This window comes from Betta splendens, chromosome 9 (genome assembly GCF_900634795.4).
Source record: "Betta splendens chromosome 9, fBetSpl5.4, whole genome shotgun sequence".
In the NCBI taxonomy this organism is placed as follows: Eukaryota; Metazoa; Chordata; class Actinopteri; order Anabantiformes; family Osphronemidae; genus Betta; species Betta splendens.
The window spans coordinates 21,416,540-21,439,279 of record NC_040889.2 but is presented as its reverse complement, the minus strand read 5'-3'; the positions used below and the strand labels follow the sequence as shown (position 1 = coordinate 21,439,279).

General features: G+C 41.1%; 1 protein-coding gene across 1 annotated transcript; it reads right to left on the bottom strand.

Annotated features, from left to right (window-relative positions):
• Positions 1–803: 803 nt before the first annotated feature.
• dnah10 (dynein axonemal heavy chain 10) lies at positions 804–22,737 on the bottom strand. Its single transcript, XM_029163627.3, has 73 exons — positions 22,566–22,737; positions 22,082–22,312; positions 21,722–21,912; positions 21,391–21,589; positions 21,103–21,297; positions 20,793–20,963; positions 20,336–20,512; positions 19,995–20,147; positions 19,516–19,682; positions 19,274–19,425; positions 19,014–19,178; positions 18,715–18,922; positions 18,455–18,611; positions 17,897–18,373; positions 17,644–17,802; positions 17,433–17,549; positions 17,246–17,348; positions 16,948–17,126; positions 16,603–16,814; positions 16,353–16,509; positions 16,009–16,242; positions 15,812–15,934; positions 15,426–15,659; positions 15,116–15,339; positions 14,756–15,025; positions 14,473–14,656; positions 14,231–14,365; positions 13,880–14,032; positions 13,568–13,756; positions 13,227–13,373; positions 12,854–13,045; positions 12,654–12,772; positions 12,415–12,573; positions 12,188–12,323; positions 11,990–12,112; positions 11,751–11,882; positions 11,407–11,623; positions 11,162–11,281; positions 10,928–11,073; positions 10,700–10,852; positions 10,242–10,502; positions 9,982–10,154; positions 9,807–9,900; positions 9,487–9,654; positions 9,186–9,374; positions 8,811–8,982; positions 8,524–8,727; positions 8,362–8,442; positions 8,008–8,205; positions 7,729–7,890; positions 7,446–7,620; positions 6,983–7,164; positions 6,733–6,869; positions 6,436–6,653; positions 6,105–6,326; positions 5,877–6,024; positions 5,478–5,757; positions 5,136–5,365; positions 4,774–5,047; positions 4,560–4,664; positions 4,295–4,449; positions 4,063–4,217; positions 3,771–3,951; positions 3,464–3,664; positions 3,048–3,257; positions 2,850–2,945; positions 2,584–2,755; positions 2,378–2,509; positions 2,007–2,218; positions 1,757–1,924; positions 1,491–1,671; positions 1,279–1,424; positions 804–1,202 (listed from the first exon to the last, which is right to left on the bottom strand). The coding sequence occupies exons 1-73, from the start codon at positions 22,731–22,733 to the stop codon at positions 1,056–1,058; spliced, it is 12,957 nt and encodes a 4,318-aa protein (XP_029019460.2). The 5' UTR covers positions 22,734–22,737; the 3' UTR covers positions 804–1,055.
• Between the last annotated feature and the right edge of the window lie 3 nt (positions 22,738–22,740).

Genomic DNA, 22,740 nt, shown 5'->3' with positions numbered 1-22,740 from the left:
AATTTCTTATCTCTTTATTTTGAGACCAGTTTCTTTCCCCTTTACTGTGCAAACACAAAGAGCTGCATTACCTATTGTGTGTGTGGGTGAGGATACGCTGGCGCCTATGAACTCTAGGTTAATTAAACAGCCCACTGCTCTTATCCGTCAACGCAGAGAAACACAATCCTTCCCCTCCTCTTTTAGTGTTTGGTCGTAAACATGTCCTGGGAGGGAGCTCGTCTAAAAGGTATAAATGTCAATCAGCTGCTGGTTTACTGTGGACAACTCCAGAAGCAGCAAGACTGTGATGTGAAATGAAGGAGAGGAAATGCAACGTTATTTCTTTTTTCTTTTGTTGAGTTCCATCTTTATATCACAGCTTATTTTAAGTAGTGTCCAGAATACTCCATCACAGCTGCACCCTCAGGCTACATGATGTATGTTGCACGTGTTTTGCAACACATTCATCCTTCGAAACCGCTGAAGTTTCTTTTAGTCTTTCTGTGACGTTACTGTCACACCAGCTGCCAGATAATCTGGGTTAAACCTCACCTGGGCTCCAATCCCGCGCTGCGGCGCTGGATCTGGTCTTGCCTTGGTGAACCGTCACAATAAAGCATTCACAGCTGCCCACGCTGCAGAGAAAAGCTGAAAAGCTACTTGGGTGAAGTGTAAAACCTTAGTAGCTGCTGGTCACTGTTACAGTTTCCACTGACTGAAGCAGCTGTTCCCTTTACTCAGCAGGAAAATTCAGCCTCCAATATCTGGGTTAAGAATGGAGTCCAGAGACGTTTGGTTGAGGAAAGAGAAAATTAGTCAAATAAGTGCAACTATTTATTCATTAATCCACAAAACCGAAGTAGTTCTTTTGAAAGACACTGAGCAACACTGCAACAAAGAAAACCCCTTGGTTTCCTTCCAGAGGGGACACAGTGCTGTCAACTGCTGCCATCTAGTGAGAAAATAGTGAAGGCTTTAACATATTGAGAGTAACATCTTTGCTCAGTTTTCTATTTGTTTGCCTTTTGTCATGAGCCTTTTTTGTCTCCGTTGGTGTGAGCTGAAGCTCTGCTTTAGTCAGCGTTCAGGCATAAGCACACTCCCTGCAGAACCCAGTGGGAGTAGTGCATAGTGGTGGACAGGTCTGCCTCAAACACCAAGCCCACGCCCATTGCGTTTCTCCGCAAAGATGTGGTGTACACGGGTGTCCTCAGAGTGTTCTGTGGTGCAAAAATATACACACGTTAGAAGAAAAGCCACTGTGAAGAGCAGGAAGTCAGGGGCTGTGATCCACACCTGCAGCCTGTGGCGGTGGCTCTCTGTAGGGATGACTCTGAGAATAGGCAGTTCAACAACCAGAACCTTTGGTTTGCTTCTCACCAGGCAACCCTTCTCCACGTCCCAGTCCGCTCCCTCCAGATACAGGCCAGACACATAACAGCCTGCAGCAAAAAGCACTGTGAGTCTTTGTAGCGCGTCACAAATCATCAGGGGTGGCGTTACGTTACCTTGTGCAGGTCTGCTACTGACTTCGTCTTCGCTGCGGTACTGCGTCACCTGGGTGTACAGCGTGGAAAGATCCAGAGGCCAACCGTTCCTCCTGCATGCGGCTTGAACCAGAGCCGTCAGGTAGGACTCAGGGATGTGGAGGCCTGACAGCCACATCACCGTTGGCTCACCTTCATCCACCTGGTGAATACAAGACATCATCTCTCTGACTAACTTGTCTGTTACTCTTGTGTAAAGCCAGAACCGATGGAATGAATGTGCTTACCCAGCTACTATACTGTTCATAACGCCTCTTGAAATGGCTCATCCAGTTTCCAAGGGACTTGACAGTGTCCGGTGCCAACTTCTTCCAAATTGCAGGAATGTGGCCATTAAAAAGTGCCCAGGAGACCTCATCCAACTCACTGCTCATACCCACCTCCCCAGCCAGGGCCTAGGAGACACCAGCGCATCAGAACAAATGCAGACCAGTTTGGTTTCCCAGTGTGTTGTTGTGCACCCCCCCAGGATCTCACCCTCTGCAGCTCGGCCAGAGAACGCTGCATGCGGACCACTAGTTTATTGAAGCGCTCAAGCTCTTGTAGCAGCACCACTGAAGTTGGGGAAACGTCTGCCCCGAGCTTTTTATAGATGACATCCATGTCAAATAACTCGGGCAGCTTGTTCTGAATGTCCTGCGCTGCCTGGCTGATGTATTCATCTCTGCTAATGGATCCACTGAATTCACCTGAGATGTAAAAGTGAGTGTAAGGCCAAAGGAAAAAAGAAACATGTGTGTATTATAATAACTTTTTTTCCCAGAGGTGCTATTTGCCACCTAAAACTGAATACAGAGCAGTGCTTCCATTGCCTAAGAGTCAAGAGAGATGAGAATGAAAAACCATACCTGTCTGAGGCTGCAGGTCTATTAGGTGAGTCCACATGTCCTTAGCTGCCTGTGTATAATACCCGATCCCTGCATTGGAATGCAGGCCCATTACCTCCGGTGTGTTTGCCAGGGGCATTTTCTCAATCTCATCTGAAACGCATAACATTGAGATTAGAAACAATTAACTTCTCTTACTGTACAGTAGGAGACCCTAAAGTACTGACCAACATATATTTTTTTTGCCCCATTAGGAGGAATCTTATATTCCACGTCCTTGTTGATGAAGAAGTGGAAGCGCCGGAAGGTATAAAAGAGGAAGTCTCCAAAGTACTCTTCCATGTACACAGTCAGGATCCTGCGATCAAAGCTATCTATTGCTCGTCCGCCATACATCACCTGTGAGCACCAAGTTCACGTTAAACTAGCTTCAGTTGGCAGAACAGATACAGATACCACACAGTTTATAAAAATACAACGGATGAAGCTCAACCTCTCCAATAAGGTATCTAAGACTTCCCCAGGGAATGTTGCTGTCTCCCTGGTTGTGAGCTTTGGTTAGGTAGGTATTCAGGATCTCCATACACACCTGACAAGCACAGTTAAATGTTTGAACACAAGTTAAAATGTAACTGATACAAGATCCGTTTAACAAAAAACAGCAAACTCTTTCCAGCACATTGCCACTTACAAAGAAGTCCGACTCGTTAAAGTCATAGGGAACGTTCCAGCCAATCTTGCCGTATTTTCGTCTTTCCTGCACCACTGCATGGAAGAAGGCCAGGACATACACCAGGCCGCGGAAAGCAGGATGTGGACATGCAGTCAAAGTCTCATGGGAAATTTTGGAGTATGTGGCTCTCATGTTGAGTTTGAGACCATTTGGAGCCTCAGTCACCACCTGCACAGAACGTTACAGTATGATGACTAATCCAACGTCAATGTCAAGGAAATGATGGAGTTTCTCAGCTGTTTACAATCAAAGCGTCGGCATTAATTTATATGACACCATGAAAACACTTTTTTGGGGGATATATTCTGGTTTCCCACAGAATACTCCTGCCACCTATAAATTAAACCTTTCTTAAAGGAGAAAACCTATTTAACCTTTAAAGATTTTTGCAGTATGCCAATAGGGAAATTCTTGATAGGGTTGGTGGTGACCCACAAACGGAAGTTCGGATTGGGTTTGCTGATCCTCTCTAAGGACTTTTCTAGGTCCTTTAGCCATTTCACCAACAGGTGGCAGTTCTGTAGCATCAACCACTGACCACGGGACACAGCCATCTCCAGCAGCTGCAGCGCCACCTTCATGACAAAAACAGAAAGACATTACACTCAGTATGCTGTCTTACTATGACTGGGTATCATACAGACAGTAATCTCTATACTTAGATTGAATATACTGCAGTACCTTCTCTTGGCCTTGGCCCATAGCAAGGAACTTGAATTTGCTCCCAAAGCCTGACTTCTCTGCTAGTTTCATTAGGTCAGTGGCTGGGTCTGAGCCAGGGCTCAAGATGAAGACAATAGGGGAAGAAGGGGTGCTCTGTTCATAAATCGCCTCGATGCTGATCACAGGGGGCTGTACATATCTGAATACAAATATAGGAAAACATATGGTTAGTTCAAAGAACTTCATTCATTCAACATAGCCTACAGTACACACAGTGACACTATACGTTTAGATCTATTGTATATCTCACTTCTCGCCCATGGTGACAGTTACATAGTCTGTCACAGCTCTATAGACTCTGTCAACACGAAAGCAGCGCAGCAAAAGCAGTTTTTGAAAGGGCGACAGGTTCTCCTTGTACTTCAGAGGGAACAGAGCCAGTTCTGGTTCATCCAGGTCATACCACTGAGGAGTAAAAAAAGAAGGCTCAGTTCTCATTTAATTAACATGTCACATGTGTTCCTGTCACTGAGGTCACTTACAGACTTCCAGTCACCGGATTGTTTCTCCACATCATCGGGCAGAGAGTCAAACTGTTCAGGAAAGAGTTCTGCCAGTTTCACTATGTCCTCCCAGCCCTGGTCAGAAAGCCAGTCACAAGCTTTCTTACGCTTGCTCTTTTCCAGAGACAGATTACCTTCACACAAGAGGTAGAACAACAAGACAATTAATTCATCTTTATTTTGAATGTATGTGGTCAATGTCATGTACTGAAATATTTTAGAGAAGTTGCCACAAATATCTCACCCTTAATAAAGAAGTCCAACTCTTCCTGGGGCACCCTCCCTTCTGCCTGCTCAATCTTAATGGTCATGGTAAAGGAGAAGAGCAACTTGTGTCTCTCAAACAGGCCTAGGGATATACCATGAGGTCAGCTTATAACATGTACAAAACAAACAGAAATACAATAGTCTTTCCACATTTCATCATATATATAAATATATATATATAAATAGTTTACCTGTGCAGGCATAGTTATAAACGCTATACGTCAGCGTGCTCATAATGTTCTTCAGTCTCTGTTGCAGGACAGAGTCAGGCAGGGATTTGCGAAGGGAAAAGTCGAACACCTCCAGGTAGGAGGCTAAGGAGTACTGATACATGGTGTTCACCAAAGCCATTTCTGTCAGTACGAAGAACAGGATAGCGCCTCGCTTAGCAGCAGGGCGGTAGCCGTCTCTGAGTTTATCAATGTCCATGGATGTCTTTTCAGCCAACTTCAGTTTCTCAAATACCTGATAATCGCAACATAAAGAAGAAATTTAGCAGGACAAATGAATACTCAACATTGAGTTCAATGATGCTTGCTGTGGCCAAACAGACCTCGTTGGCTTTCAGCTTTGTTTCCTCCAGTGTGTGAACTAGCTCTGTGTTATCCAACATGTTGCCTACGGATGTGGCCAGTTCTCTGAGTAGAGTATCCCCGAGGTTCTTCAGCAGCTTCTTATTGTCGCTTGTCTCTTGGATCAAATGCTCACGCTGCTCCTCCAACTCCTTCTTTTCAAAGCCCATTATAACACTCAGCAGCTGGTCTTCTAGGCCCTTAAGGGTCACTACATGCAACATGCATGCAAAGCATTGACATGAATAGCGAGACAGACTTAGCACTGTACATGCTGTTAAATTACAGATATAATCTGTGATCGCCAGTGCAAAGGACCTTACCAGTATAGTTAATAACCATGGCTTTCCCAAAAACTGATGGAGAATATTTAGGGTTGGCCAGCTTGGTGTTGAGATACAGTTTAAAGTTTGGATCATAATCCACCTCCTTGTCACCCAGCATGATAACCTGCCGGCCCTCTACTCCTTTTACATTTTTTTCCAGGACATTGTCAATTACAGGATCTATGTACTCATCAACGTCTTGAAAAAGAAATGGGAAGCCATATTTGATGGCCATCTCTAGCTGCTTCAAGAAGTCTGGATCACTGAACGATGAGACCTGTGAAAGAAAAGGTGATGACACTGTCAGGACGCATGTCATGATAGTGCCTAAGCAGCTGTTCTAGAATATGTGAGAATTGCTACAGTTTACTTGTCAAAGCACAAAAGGTTTAGAACCTTGAGGTTGTTGTTTTCTTCCTTTTTCTTGATCCAGTTGAGGGCTTGCTGTTGAGGGTCAACACACAGTGGAAACCTGCTCCCTCTGGTTGTGAGTATTCCATTCTGCACTGACAGCTCATCTGGAGGCAGCCCCTCTGAGCCCCATCTGCAGTATTCCAGAGGAATATGTGACACATTAACGTTGTAGTAGCCACAATCAGTGTTGAGTGATTTAATACTACTAACCTGCTGATTTCTACTTCATCAGTTAGAAGGCTTTCTACTTTGAAAGGCTGACTCAAGGGGATGCCTCTGTCCTGCACATCCTTAGCCCATACTTGGTATACCATTTCATTCCTGAAGTCCCAGCTGAAGGCCCCCTCATAGCTCAGGAAAGCCGCAGAAATTAGGCAGTCACCCAGGAGACGCACACGCCGCTGCTTCAGCTCCTCTAAATCTTGTGTCCACCTGTGTGGGGCAGTTAGAAAAAGAGATGGAATGGTTTGAGGAAAACCATACAAAACTCTTAAAGGTCAATAAGAAAGTGACTGTGTTGTGTGACTGTGTGCAGCCTCACCGTTCATTTTCAGAACTCAAGCCTGAGATGAGTTTGTCTGCAGCAATGAGCCTTTTCTCCATGAGCTCTGCCTCTTTCTGTAGCAGATGTTTCTCCTCAATAGCCGCTTGGTACTTTCCTTCAAGCGTCTGAAGCTCCTTCTGGATATTGCTAAGTTCACTCTGAATGCGCTCCAGCTCCTGTTCACTCTGAAAAAAGTTCTTTTCCAGGCGCGCCACCTGACAAAACAGAAACATAGCTCTTCAATTGGGGTACTTTTGATAGAGCATGATGTAGCAGACATAAACCTTACATTACCTTCTCTCTCTTGGGTTTTATCTCCCTGGCAACGTCACAATAACCCATGACAGCCTCGACAAACTTTAGCATTCCTGAACCAGCCTTACTGATGGCTTGCATCTCCTCAAAGCTTGTCTGCAGGTTCTTTAGGAAGCCTACTCATAGCAAAGAAAACAACATTGTCACATGCAAATGCCACTGTAGGCTAAATTGCAATAATTCTTTTGTTGATAGATTGTCATTGATTATTACATGCAGGCCAACTTACCTCTGACAGTCCTGACCTGGTTGTTACTTATGGTATCACAGTCCATCTCCATCAGCGAGCGCAGGAAGTTAGCTTCAGACATCATCCCCTTAGCTGACTGCCAGCTGATCTCCTTGTAGCCACGCAGCACCAAGATGCATTCACAAACCATTTGAACCTGTTTGGGTGGTTTTGCAAAGGATCTGCACAATAGCAAAGCCAGAAAAAATGCAGAAAAGCCCAGAGAAGATAATAGATTAACAGAACAAATAAGCTTTTCTTAAGACATTACTTGCATAAATATATTATAAAATATGAACAATTAACTTAATTAGGATTCAGATTATCATCTGGTTTTATTTACAGATGTTTAGTGCTTGATTTACACACATCTGAGTCTATGTTATCCTACATCCTGATGAACTTGGCGTCAAATCTTTTTCAACGATACAATTAAATAGTCCTCCTAGCCACGAGAACTTACCGGATCTCAGTGACATCCGATTTTTCCAGATCTTGCAGTGCCTTGCGGGCTGCTTCCAATGCTGGCAGAGCATTAGCCAAAGAGCTCTCAGCTTCTTTTTTCTCAACAGCAATAACTTTGTTTTGTTCTTCAATCTCTTCGGCTTTGACTTCCGCCAGGGCCTTTTTCTCTTTAGCTAAAAGATAGTTTTTCACAAGCATTTAGCAACAAATGTTATACGTTGGAAGCTCATAGGACAGTGTTCATTACGACCCCAAGTTCAGACATGGAATTGCTCACTGACCTACAGTCGTGTTTGTGGCAATCTCATTCAGCAATGCCTCACAAGCTGCGGACTTCTCAGCGAGGACCACCTTCTGTTCAGCTAGCTTGACATTCAGCTCAGCCAGCTGCTCACTGGCCTCCTTCAGTTTATCTAAACCTCCTTCTAGACGTTTACACTGAGCTGAAAATTACATCGTAAATTAATAAAGGAATGTCTCTCAAACTTTCATTAGAACAACCTGTGTGGCATCAGTCTAATCCTCTACACAAAAGCATCAGCTGTGTTACATCTTCTCACCCAGGACTGATTGGTCATTTTCCTCCAAAAGGTTAGAATAGGTATTCATGAAGTCCAAGTAGTTCTTTGGTGTAACAAAGTTACTGCGTCTGACCTTCTGTTGGAATAACTTGCTATATACATCTACAGAGCTATGAACCATGCATACGTGGGCTATTACTTCTGCAGTGTGTGCTTCAGGAATCATTGGGTTTACCCCTGTCAAAGGATAAAACAAAATATATGTCAATAATTAAAAATGTATTCAAATCCAGAGATATCATTCTTGTAGCTAATTGAATAAATGCACACATTAAAATGCGTCTACAAAGCAAATACACTTAGGAAAGGTTAGTAATGTGGCACAATACATACCGAGGAAAGACTGAGCTACTGCAAGTAATGCTTGTGGAGGCCACGGCTGGAACCAGTCTATAACAGTGTTGTTCATCAGCCCTGAGAAAACAGAGAAAAAAGACAAAATCCAACATGACTTGTGGAACTGTTTAATTTCACGAACACTACATTTAACTGTACCTGGAAAATTCCTGCAGCGTGTCCTCAAAGTGTCTCCAACTGGAGACATTCCCAAAATTATGTGTAGATTGTTGGCACTCTTTTTGACAAAGTATTGCCACAAACTCTCTTTGGAATGATCTGCTCCCATTTTAAGAGCCTCATCACGAAGCTGATTGAGGATTGAGTCCTTCTCATCATCAGGAAACAATGCAGGAACAATGCCTGGAAAAAGATGTGATCAGAGAACTGTAACTGCAGTTTTAATATAAATGTATTAAAGCCACGATGGTGCAGAGGTATCCAACCTGAGGTAAGCATGTTGTTGATTAGTTCCAAGAAGCCTTCCTCAGCAACATGAGCATCAGTAAAGAGGAACACTGTCTTCCTATTTTCAATGCCAAGCTTCAAATACAGTGTTTTCAGTTCTTCACGAAAGATTGACTCATTGTATCCTCTGCTTAGTGTTATTTCAAATACCTAGGAAAAAACCTTCCATTATTTGACTAGAAAATATGCCTACTAATATTTTGAAAATATATATAAATAAGATAAATGGTAGTCAGCCTGTCCTTAAAAAGCTAAATGTACAGTATTAATATTTGATTGGTTTCTGTGGCTGTCAAGAGCATTCACCCTAAAAAACAATCTATAAAAAAAAAAAAACACCAAATTTTTACAACCTCACAGCCAGCAGCGAAGGAAGCGAGCTTCGTGAGCGACTGCTTGCCAGAGCCTCCCACCCCAACGAGCAGTGCATGGCCCCGATCAATTCGTATGATGCGGTGCAGTCGAGTCAGATGTTCCAGAGCATCATCAAAAAGTACTAGGTTCATCTTCGACTTGTTCTCATTGTACTCCTCCAAAATCTCCTGCAAAATCCAAAAACATTATTAAAAACAGTAGTCTTAACATAAAATGTTATCTTATTGTTCTACTATTACATTTCAAAAAGAGCATTAAACTAAAACACACAGGCAATACCTGAAACAGGGCTTTTGAGGCATCATAGTCCTGTATGTCCTCATAAACCCTTGGTTCTGTTTCACTGAGGGCTGTCCGGTAGTCTCCAAAGAGAATTGGGTCTCTAATGACGGCGTCTAGGTCTGACTTGAAATGCTCCTCTGTCAAGTTCCTTATGTGGTTTTGAACCTAGCAAAACAATTAAATCTGCACTACCACACTATTTATACTGTATACAGTAAATTTGAATGCACATAATTACAGTTGGAGGTATTTTAGCAAATACTGCACACAATACATCTACGTCGAGTAACTAAATACTTAATACTATTAATTATTACCAAGGCTTTGTCAGTTTCATCAATGAGTCTGTCATGGAATATTCTTAGACACTCGTTTCTCCAGACACGGACAAACTGAGTGACAGTCAAGAACCTGTAAAAAACAAAAACATTCAGAAACATGGGGGATGATGTAGGTGTCCTCCCTACATCACTACACATGGCTCGATCAAACCTGTCGGGTTTGGTGAGGGTCAATCCATTGTAGACTCTTGACAGGTCCCTCAGGTTGAAGATATAGTGAAACTTGGAGGGAGTAGGTGGCATATCTTTGATGATTGAATTGTACAGTTCCAAAGTGCAGAAGGTGATATCATCACAAATCTTCTGTATGGCTTCCTCAAACAGCTAATAAAATAATAATGGAAAAAAAATAAGTAATAGGTGACATTGAATTTCTGATATGTATGGATTTACAGTATGAGAAATACTCACTCTGGTGTGACCTTTCAAAATAGAAGCGTAGATAAGATGGAGGGACTCCACAGACGGGAAGGGGATGCTGAAGACACTAAAGAGTGAGATGAATCTTGTATCCACTTCGTTCCTCCCGCCTCCAGCCTTCCCCATGGCAGCAATAAAGCCAAGATCCTTGAGGATTTTGTAGTTAAGCTCCTTCCCTCTGTCATATAGACCACCCCGATCCAACAACAGCTTTAAAAGTGCAATAGGTTGTTGTGTCCCATAATTATCCACCTGGATGGGTAAACAATATACAACGCCAATTACCAAAAAGTTGGGGGGATGTGTAAAACAAAAATAACACAATATAAACAAGTTTATTACAGTATTACAATACTGTTGATTCGTAAATCGTTTAACACACATTGCCAAATAGAAGTGTGGAGTCTAAACACAATGAACCACAGTCTGCCATGAACGTATTTGGATACCTTTGGCATGTTCATGTCATCCATAAAGACCAGTAGCCGCTTCCCCATAGGAGGCCCATAGATCTCTTTAGTCCTTTTTTCCACACTGGCCTCCAAGTTCCTTTGAAGGTCCATTGAAGTGGTCCTGGATGAGAAGTTTATGGTCAGACTAATCTAGAAAGACATGAAAGAAATTAAACAATTAGAACAGAAATGACAACGTTCTGGACACTGTGATGGGAAACTCACTGTTGTGTCTGTATTAAGGTTCTTCAGGAAATTGTGAATAGTAGATGTCTTAGAAGTGCCAGACTCTCCAACCAAGAGCACTGGTCTGTTTATCTTCACCATCAGATCCAGAATCCAGCTGGTTCTTGTGGTGTCAATAGTTGGCACTAAGGAAATGTATGGGGTTGGAGTGACCAAACATGTTAGATGATGTTAGATACATGTCTAAATTATTTTATTTTAGAGCAAATTTACCTAGAATATCGACAAAATTCATTTCAGGGTTGTGGGTGTATTTGGCAACTAATGAACTCCATGGAACCCACTTTTCCTGTGTTCCATCAAAATGGAAATCAAATAGAGTTGGAAGGTACCCTGTGATGATGCACAAACATTGTTCTTATTAGTTTTAATTTTCTCCCCCATATTTTCTAAATATTTTTCATAAATAAATGCATAAATTTAACACTAATTTGTTAATAAAATGTCTACTTTTCTACCTGGGATTTCCCCAGGTCCAGCCATGGCCTTCTCATCATCCATCATAGTTAAACATGACAGTTTTTTGATGAAAGTATCAAACTTGATCCTGCCACTCTCCAACAACGTGGCCCCAAGTGAGCAGTACAGTGCCTCCAGAAAGTAACACTCCAAGACTTCAGCACTGCTGCTCTCACTTTCAAGCAACGCATCCAGAGTCAAGCACAGCTGAGTAACCTGAACAGACCAGGATCACATACGTAATTATTCCAAGCAGTATGAAAGTGGACTATGCTAATCTTCATTCGCATTAAAGAAAAGCAAGACTGAATACATATATAAAGGATAAATAAGGCTGCTGTACCATGTTCAGATCTGTCTGAGGAACAATAGTCTTAAGTTTCTGGCCCTGTTTGCCATCAACAATACCATGTACAATCATGTCAATAGAGCCAGGCACATATTTCTCAAACAGTTTGTTGAGCAGTTCTTGTTCCTAAAAAACAATAGGCATTAAGATAGCATTAGAATATAATACATACTTAAAAAAAACAAAACAAGCAACAATGTTCTTCCTATGACTTCCTACATTTTTGCTCGTACCTTGTCAGGTCTGTTGTTCACCCATCTCTGCCAGTAAGGAGTGTAGCGCAGGTTTTTAGGGTCAACAAAAACCATACCACAGCGTGAAACCGTAGCAGGGGAGGCGTACTGTAAGTCTCCAACCTGTGACAGGACTGATTTGTTACAATATGTACTGAAAGTTGGAACATTTTCTGACTCCTTTAAATAAATACTAACCTCAAACAGCAGGGCACAGTGACTCTGTAGACGTATCCTTTCTCCATTAGCCAGAGTGAGGAGTTTGTTGTCATCCATCACAGAGTTCATATTCTCAACCCACAAAGCATCCACATCACCGTCAAACAGGATGTACCTGTGTAACAAAGTCAATGTCAGGTATGTCTTTTATTGAATTCATGAAAAACAAGTGACAACAATTAAATTTCTCCTTTATGTTTTATGACCTCCGCTCTTGTTTGTCAGTAGGTTTGTTAATGTCCCGGAAGATGTTAGATAAAATCCCATCAGTCCAGTCTCGAGTGTCAGGGTCCAGAACACCATAAAGCTCAGTAACAGTCATGGCTTTAGGATTTAAAGGGTACATCTTGGTGTGCAACCCCAATCTGGAAAATAAATGCCAACATTTACCACACAAGGGTCATGAAATAGGGTGTAAACCTATGAGATGTAGGCAGTCACTTACTTGGTTTGAGCTTGACATAAAGTACTGATCACCACTGATTTACCTCCGCCCGTTGGACCTACAATCATAGTAGTGTGTCTGGTCATCATTGTCTCATACATCTGCACCACCTTATCCACCTGAAACAAGAAACCGCTTCAGAAACAACTACATCTTTTTTACTGAAACTCAGCAGTTCTTTTTAGACCTAAGTTAGACACCTGCGTAGGCAGGATGATATATTTGTTCTTTTGCAGGATCTGCTCCACTGCATCATTGTAGGTAGGGTAGCGCACACGAGGACAGTCCAGCCCAGGAAACAAGTCTGTGATCAGTCCGAGGAAGAGAGGCACATCTTCAAACACAAACTTTGGCAGGTTCATGTCCCTGAGGGCACGCATCAACACCACATCCTGTGGAGAGGAAATAAAAAAAATTTAAAACAATTTTATCTGAAGAAAATAAATTATTTTATTTACAGCATGTGAGCTTCATTGTACTGTATATTAGAGGGGTGATTCCTAAATTTTTTATCACATTCTAATGTAGGTTTTCTACCACAGGAAAATGAAACAAATTCTCTTTATTCCTTACCTCACTTAGGTCTGGTGAGCCCCTCTTTAGCTCTCCTGCCATCACTAGGACAGACTTTAGAGCACGGAGGCCAAAGTCATAATGAGACTGTTTGGACAACTGCTCGCGAGCCAGTTTATATAGCACTGTCATCTTCTTTGCTAAGACCTGAATGAAACGAAGTACTCGAAATGAGTAGCTTATCAGTAGCCTCACATGCTTTTATTCTTATTGTTTTTAATATTATTAACACCTCAGAACATTCCTACAAAGCCAATGCGTTATAGTGAACTTCCAGTAGTGTAGGGTTATTGTACAAGGTGAGAAGATCTGTAATGTTTGCTTTGGATGTGGATTCTCACCTTGGCATTTAAGAAGCCCTCGGAGAAGAGCATTATCTCACAGATCTGCTGCAGATCAGGCACAATGACAACAACAGGTCTGAAGAGAGCTTTGACCGATTCAGGCAGTTCTGTGCGTCCAGCATAACCTGGGTTCATGGTAATGAAAATGCCCATTCGCTCGTCCAGGCTGATTTCATGCCCTTCAAACTGATATACATAATAAGAGATAAGATAATAAGGTTGCGGAATAATAGTTAATAACTAAATAACAGGTTATTTATGTTTCTATCAATTTACACCACACAAACAAACAACAAGCAACTGACTTACTTGAAACCTTTCAACATGCAGAATGAGAGCATTGCGAATAGTCTGGATTTGAGCGGAGATAACTGACAGCACTGAAGCATCAATACGATTGAACTCATCGAAGCAGCCCCAAGCTCCACACTGAGCAAGGCCAGAAAAGATTTTACCCACAGCCTGCACACACAGAAGAAATTGAAGAAAATCAGCACAGTATATTACAGTATGTTTCCTTTAGTGACTATTAAGTGACAAAAAACAATTATATGGTTGTTTTTTTAACTACCTTTTAAAATATGAAATTCAAACTAACACGCTTCAAAATAGGGTTTGTTTTATATATTGACCAGCTGCTCGCTTTTCAAGTTTACTTACCATATAGTCCATGCCCTCACCACAGTTTGTGACAACACACAGCAGGCCTAAAGCCTTGGCCAGATCTTTGGTGGACTCTGTCTTGCCTGTGCCAGCTGGTCCAGCTGGTGCACCACCCAAGTACATAGAGAGGGCCTGCATTGCAAATACACAGACAGCTAGCAGCTAGACGAGATTATGAAACCTTGTATATAGTTTTGTGTGCTGGGTTATGATTTTTATGTTAAAACAAATTGGCAAACCTGAGTGAGGGTGAGATAGATGCGGTCTGTTAGTGGGGTTATAACCAGTCGTCCGTTCAAACCCATGTATTCATATCCATAAGAAAATGAAGCACTGCACTGGTGCACAAACAGATTATCTTGTTCACGAACCCAGTAGAATCGTAATTGGCTTTCCCACTCAAACTCATGTGCATCCATTATACTAGAAATAGAAAAAAGGTTTTATTTCTTTCACGAAGATAAGTTGACACAAAGACTGCAGAATTAGAAATGTGGGAGGTACAGTCAGTCAGTAGTTTACCTGTTTAGTACGAAGCTGTCAACAATGTCTCTTGCGTGGACATCAATGATAAGAACAGTGTTAAGCTTTCTTCTGTCATTTTTCTTCATAGGTTGTGTTATGCGAGTTACCAGCTCATCAATCTGTTGGTGCATTTTCTTTGCATACTTCTTCAGAGCATGTTTCTCTCCATTCTTCACATTTCTAAAGACATCCTCTACTTCCCAGGTCCACCAGACTTGGTTTGCAGCTAGTACTACCATGCCCTGGTACAGCAACATCCAATCCACCCTAAAGGACATGGGAAGGACAAATCTACAGTACTGTGACTTGTTTGGAATAAAACCGGCACCTACTTGTATAAATAAAACATCTACAAACCTGGTCCTGTCTTCACAGTAGTGAAAGATGGCTTCCTTTGTGATAAGTCTATTAGTATTCCTCATCTCAAGTAATACTCCTGTCATCCACTCCTCTACTCTGCCCTCTACTGGGATGGGCTTCCTCAGCTCCATCACTTCACCTTCAGCAGACACCATAGCTGCAGCTACTGTTTCACCATTGCTTTCTCCATCAAACCTGAGAGATGCTATATTGTCATACATCTTGTGAAACAAAAATAAACAGATCAGGGTTAGGAAGTGTTACACACACTAATACATGTATATCACTTTATGTAGTTTCTCGTTACCTTGATCATGTGCTCCTGAACACAGGTATGAGTGCTACTCCCCAGGATGCTCAGTAGTTCATCATCAGAGATGAAGAAGAAACGAGGAAAGGCATTCCTCTTGGAGTCCAGGTAGTCATTAAGACTCTTCTGACACCGCTCTAAACTATCACTCAGGGCCTGCAGGTCTGTTAGTCGGTTGGGAATCAGGCAACATCGCTTTATGTTCGGGTTCTTCACTGTGTCATTCATTATCTATACACAAGACACATTTTCATGAAACATCATTTCAAATAAAGTGAGGTAATTTGGGATCCAGATATGTGGACCCCATAGGTGGTAGAAATATACTTACTGTACATGCACCTCTACGAATACACATCATCAGATGTAAAAGCAAAACTTACCTCTTTAAACCTTTTGTGAATAATATCAAATTTTTTGGCCTCCTCAGGTAACTGTGAGCGAATATCTCCACCAATAAATATGCTCTCAAGGTACATCCATTTTCGCTGCACCAGCAACCATACCTGTGCAATAAACAGTTATTCAGCATGGCTTTAATGGATCAGCTAAAGTGTTCTGGGTGTTGGTTGTCACTAACCTCTATGATCTCACTTATAAGTGACAACTGTTTCTCCCATTGTTGTATAGTGACAAGGAAGGGTCCAACAAATCGGCTGCCTGCCATGCTCTGTAAGTTCATGGCATCATTGTCCACATTCAACAGGATCTCATCCACTGCGCTCAGAATATAACCACGCTCCTGTGCACCTTTAAAATAGGGCTGCACAATGAACTTCATATTTTCCCACGTTTCCACCACTTCCTTTACTCCCTAGAAGCACAAACACACATATGTATGTACTGTATGAGTTCACTGGAAATACTATAATAGAACTGGTCCCTAGGTCCAGTTTGAAATAATTCAAAGACATGACTGCTTGCCTTCTCAATACTGAGCTCCTTTACAGCAGAGGTGACAATGTCGCCAATGACATTTGCATATTTGTGCAACTCCATAGCAAACATGTTCTCCAAAGTGAAGCTTTCAGGGTTCATCTCAAAGCTGGTACCGGTTCTTTCCATTAGTTCCTTCCAGTGTCTGCAGTCCCAAAAATATTTAAAGCAATATTAATTTAGCATTTTACCTGATACATGTGTACCACTGTATCCGTCTAAAAGGTGACCAACTGACCTGTCTCTGAGGGCCTCGTTTTTCAAGTCCAGCAGAAGAGGCAGCGATTCTTTGAATTCTTTCATATGCCCTTCGAGGAAGAAGGCCAATGGCAACGCTCGGACATCTTTGGGCAATTGCCTCAAACTTTTGATGAAACTCTCAACTCCCTCCTGTAACACCTGGATGTTTAAATCCACCCACAATGTCTCAGACCACTCTGCCTTTGCATCCTAATAAAGGAATAATATAAATTATACACCATAGAAAATACACTACAACTATATAACTATATGTATGCATATATGTATGTATGTGTGTTTGACATTAAACTTCATTACGGTAACTATAGCTACAACATTGCACCTTCTGAGCTTTATATATGTGGTATATTTGTCTCAAGCCTTGCATGTCCTTCTGTATTCTGACAACTTCTTGGTACATGGTGACTGGCATGTCCAACAGTTTCTCTGCATTTGCAAGATCCTGCCTTCCTGCAACTATTTTAGCCAGGTCTGCCTCATATGATGCCATAATCGTCAGGCCTGCAAATAACAATAAATGTATGAAATTGCCTTTAACAACAACAGAATACAATTAATCATTAGGATTATACTGTATTTCTGGGTATAACAACTAAAGCCAAAGTTCAATTCTAAAGTACCTTTGTCCAAATCGTCTCCTACAGCTCCGGGACCATGCATATTAAAGCTTTCCGCAAACACTGACAACTCCTGCTTAAACTCTTCAATCTTCTCTTTCGTAATCTTTCAGAGTGGAGTGAAGTTAGAATAATAGTGTACATTTAAACTTGTCTTTTCTGTATCAGGATTGTGGGTTTGAGGTCTTACGTGTGTAAATGATGTTTTGACATCTGTCAGACTTTTGTCCACTTTTTTAGATTCTGCAAACAGGTCACTCCATATTTGGTCAATTTTTGCCACCAGTTCCACCTCCTCTTCTCCAACCTACAGTATGTGTAAAAGTACAGATAACAGGAAGTTCAACAGGGGGAAACGAATGTCAACTTAGCTTTTAACAATCATAATAAACAGACAGTACCTCCACTTTGTACATGGCCAATGTTCTATATCTTTCCTTGATATCAGATAATCTTATTTCCACATCTAGGGACATATCCCTGATGTTTGAGATTGTCCCAAGGACAGACTTCAGATTATCAAAAGAATCAGGACTCCGATGAAGCTTTGTAGAGAGTTGCTGTTGTATACCAAGAACATAAAGAATAGTGAAATAAATAACTCAAGAAAAATGACTAAAAGTTTATTATAAAAAATAACTAATGATTTCTTACTGTGAGTTCATCCCTTATGTTGAAGAGATCCTCTTTGACAGGCTTGTTGAGTAGGCTACCCAGTGAACTGATCCAGGACTCTGCAATCTCCTGCACTGTGTGATACAGAGGCTCCAGATTCAAATGAATCATGTGTTCATTCTTGGAAAGAGGCTCTAGCTTCACCTCCTGATGGATACGAGCAAGGAACTGCAGCTTATAATCATACATGACACAGGATGGTTTCCTTGCAGCAAACTTTTCATTCACAATAGTTTTGTTCCTTTCCCAAAGAGGGCGATACCGTTTCCAATGATTAAGGTACCGTTCCAACGAATGAAGTAGCTGCTTAATGTTCTGAGACACCATCATGGCACTTTCATTTATCTGAGGATGCTGCCATACATCGCTACAGAAGCTGAATGTCACCAACTCATCTTCGCCACTGGGCTGTGGAGGACACTCAATGCATGTCCCATGCATCCAACGCACAAAGAGCTGAAATGCAAAAAAATTATATATCATTATTTGTCTTCATTAAATACACACACAAATATATATTTTCTGCAGATAACCCACCTTGGTGCTCTCAACGCAGTCTTTTATGCACTGGATGATGAGCCAGTAGATCTCATTGCTTTGTGGTTGCAGTACAATCTTAGGGGCAGACAAGATGACATCAATTTGGAAAAGTGCAGTATTTCCCATTATTGCCATGTCAAAGGACTGAATACTCCTAAAGCAAAAGTCAAAAGTCAAGACATTAAATGTTCAGACAGATATTGTACCATATTTTAAAGAAACAGATAACATCAACAAGAATTATCTACTGTAATTACCTCAATATCATCTTTATAAGAGCGTCTAGCACCTTGTGTTCCCAATACACGTAATATTCAGCCATACATTTGGCTTTGCCACTGCTGGTTTCCATAATCAAATGTTCTGTTTTAGTAATGAGAGGCCCAATGTCAGCATACTTCCTACTCAGCAAATTCACAGCCTTGGTCCGCTCTTGCTCAATATGTTGGCAGAACTCCTTGATACCTTGAAATATATTCACAAGTAAGTCAAAGCCTCTTCTATTCTAACATAATTACAGAACTATATCCAGTAAATATCACTTGATTAATTCTACCTGGCAAGTCATTGGATTTGTCTGGAAGTGGAAATCTCACTAAGTTGGCTGTCGTTATGGACTGCAGCCTGGATTCGATATCCCTCTCATTCTTCTGGATTTGGTTGACAACTGTCTCAAACTTGGAAACAACTTGAAATCCTTGGCTGATGAAATCACGGATACCTACAAACAAATGATATGTCTTTGCATTAAACTTCCAAGTCTTTAAATGTGGAAAAATTTATTTAAAAAGAAAAGTCAGCCTCTTTGCACCATACCCAAGGAATTCCAATTCAGTCTTTTGCATCCAAAATGCATCTCGTTGTTGACTAGTGTGATCTTTTGCTCCAGCATAATAAATTGTGCATTGCTCAGGCTGTCCATTGCAGAGTGGTAGTGGTTCACAAGGTTGTTCAAGTCGCCAACATACCTGCAGAAAAGACCAGGACAGAACTAGGTCAGGCCCAACAGCACTTCATTCAATGTGCTTAGCGACTGATAACTGCCATACAGCATGTACCTAATGAATGTGTTCTCCTGCAGAGCAACACTCTGAGCCACGGAGGGCGCAGAGTAGCCCAGTAGCATAAGGTTGGCTGTCTCAGAAATGATTTGTTTTATCTCTGGAGCAAAGTTCACAGAGTATCGCACACCCCTCTTCTGGCTGCTTTCAGCTGGTTGGACGCCCTAAAAACAAGAAATGCCAAAACAAAAAATCTTTTCTTTAAAAAGAATTTCACACATGAATAATAATGAATACAGCAGCATATAGCAGCGTAAATTAATGCATGGTAATTATTTTGTCCACCTAGTCCTACATGCACTGTAGATATTTTTGAAGAAATGTCTGATTTCCATTATTAATGCGACACCCTTCACTTTTCCTACTCACATTACCCCACAGCAAAGATTCACAAAAAAGAATGTATATACACTTTTTTTTGCATATTATAAATACTTACAGTACAAACAAATTTTTAAAGAGCAGGACATACATACCAATTCCCCCTGAAGGCTTTTTTCATGAGCGATCAACAGTGGCTTTTTCATTAGTAATGGCAACACGTGTTCTGTCTCAGCCTGCCAGTGTCCAAACTTATTCTTCTCATAGTCCCTGATCTGTGTTCCAATTTTCACATACTTGTCATGGGCCTGAAAAAGATGCAGCAAAATTCACACATTTTGTTACTTTGACCTTGATAACTTGCATATTTGGATGTTTTCAATATTAGTGTACAATGTTAAAAAAATAATATAAATAAAGACAAACCACTGTAGGACAAAGCATGTATAAAGCCTTGCCTGGTAGTGTACAATGCTGTGCAAGTGAGAGAACTCACCACTTTGAAGTGTCCACTCTCTGTTATCTCAGGCACATCTAGAAAGGGAAGGAAGGTGTGTTTCATGCGGTAGAGCAGAGATCGAACCCATCTGATTGATCCTGCCACAGGAGGCTCATTTTTATTTAGAGGGGGTTTATCCTTCTTTGCCTCAAAGATTTCATTTACACTGTCAACCTATAACAAAGACAATACATAATAATATAAAAGTGCCCACTATACTCAAAGTTAAAAGAATGTATCGTGCACTTTTAGTATAAAGCTCAGTAGAGTGGCATCCAGCAATGTTACATACAGCTTTAAATGATCAAGCCGAATATTAGTACTTCTGAAAAGGAAGTTGCTATAATAAAGCATTGTTCTGATTTGATAAAATCACAACTTTGTAATGTACATAGAACCAATTTAATTTAAACATTATATGTATATACAGACGGCATCAGTTAGCATACGATACCTCTTTGCAAAACTGAACCAGGATGTCATTAAACTTTTTCATCAAATGGTCGCTGATGGCCTTTCTGAAGCAGATGTGCTTGAATTTTAGGAGCATTTTAAATGCAGCAGTTGAAGAACGCAGTGTCTTAAAAGAATGATCAATTAGGTTGATGGCATCTCCTTCAATAGCCTGTGCAGACAGATACAAAACACAAAAAAGCTTGCTAACTTATATTTAGTAAAATTACTAAACTTGGAAAATTGACACTGCAAACTGTACGTTGGTTCACAACTTAAAGAATTTTAACAACTTAAATACCTAAACTCACCTGAACTGTATCGTTGAATTCTTGCATGACCATCTTCCAGCTGCTCATTTTACAGATGTTGAAAGGATTAAAACTGAGCTCCTCAAAAGGCTTAACCAGATAATGTATTCTACACAGCACCTCTTCAATGCATTTAGCATCACCAGCTACACCTTTTAATTCTGGACCAAAGACATTATACAGCTCCTCCAAAACCTGCATAGGACAAATGCAAACGCTGTATAATCATAGCTGAATCTCCAGATCTTGAAGGAGAGATCATTACTTATTTAATACATGTGCACTGACCTGTAAAACATTGTTTAGGTCCTGACAGATGGATGCCATGTAATCGGTTCTCTCAAACAGCCGCTTGCGGTCAAATTCCCACCGTAAATCCCTTCCTGATTCTTCAATTTCAGCACGTACTACGAAGTAGGACGACTTCCACTTCTCCAGAACCTGGTTAGCATCATGCACCTTGGTTTTGGCCACTTTCCTCTTATCCCTGTCCAAGGCACAGTACATTGGTCTCTCATAGTAAATATGCCAAGGTTTGATTTGAATATATTCTAAATGTATATCTTAAATCTAAGCCAACCACCAGTGTAAGTTGTATTTATAATGTATTTATACATACTTGAATAGTGTATGGACATCAATTACTTGAGACACCCGCTCACACAGCTGCCAGGCAATGCGCTCCATTAGAGGGACCATACGTTCATTTGTGTTATAGTGGGATGAGATAATCCACACAATTTGCAAGCTGTTCATTAGAGGCTCTATGGTCTCCAGGATCACACCAAAATTTGCTCCAGTAGCTAGATTCTAATTAATGGAAATGAAGAAAAGAATAATCTTGTAATCACTATTGCGAAAAAGGGGAATACCTACAGTACCTCTTATTGTTGGTTACAGTACACAGCTCATAGTTTACAGAACCAAGTGGTCAGTGTATAAAATATTAATCAGTGACTTACTATGAATTACAGCTTACCATGAAGTATCTTTCCAGTGTGCTGAGGTAACGAGCATTATCGTCTGATTCAGCACGATGTTTATTAAGTTCAGCGACTGTATCTTCCAAGATCAGAACAATACTTGCATCTGCTTTAGTCATTACCTCCAAGATCTTCTTTACTACAGGATGTTTCAACTGCTCACACATAGTATTAAAGACAGATGCACGCTCCTGCCAAAACATTATCTCAGCCATAGGCCCAGGTGCCTGTAAAAATGGAAAGTGACAGGGATGAGTACAGCCAGCAGTTTACCCAACAGGGATTATAGTTTGGATTTTTCAGTAGTTATACAGATGAGGGCTAGGTTTGTGTACAAATTCTGTGTAGTTCTGCAACTGTGTTCTGTAAGGTCTTACACTTTACTTATCTCTTAAGGCATCTTAAGGCGATAAAGCATTTTATTGTCTATTGATCATCTTCACTATCACTGTCACTATAAGTAAGAGGAGAGTAACAAACTTGTGGTCTTTTGCTTTGCTGCTCCTCAATAACAATGGTAATGTGAGTCTGCCAGTTCATCACACATTGCTCCAACTCCTCTACCATCTTTGCATCAGAAAGTAGCACATTCACATCTTGCTCTAGATCAAGATCGGGGACGTGCAGGGTAATCTCATCTGCAATCATAAGAGGC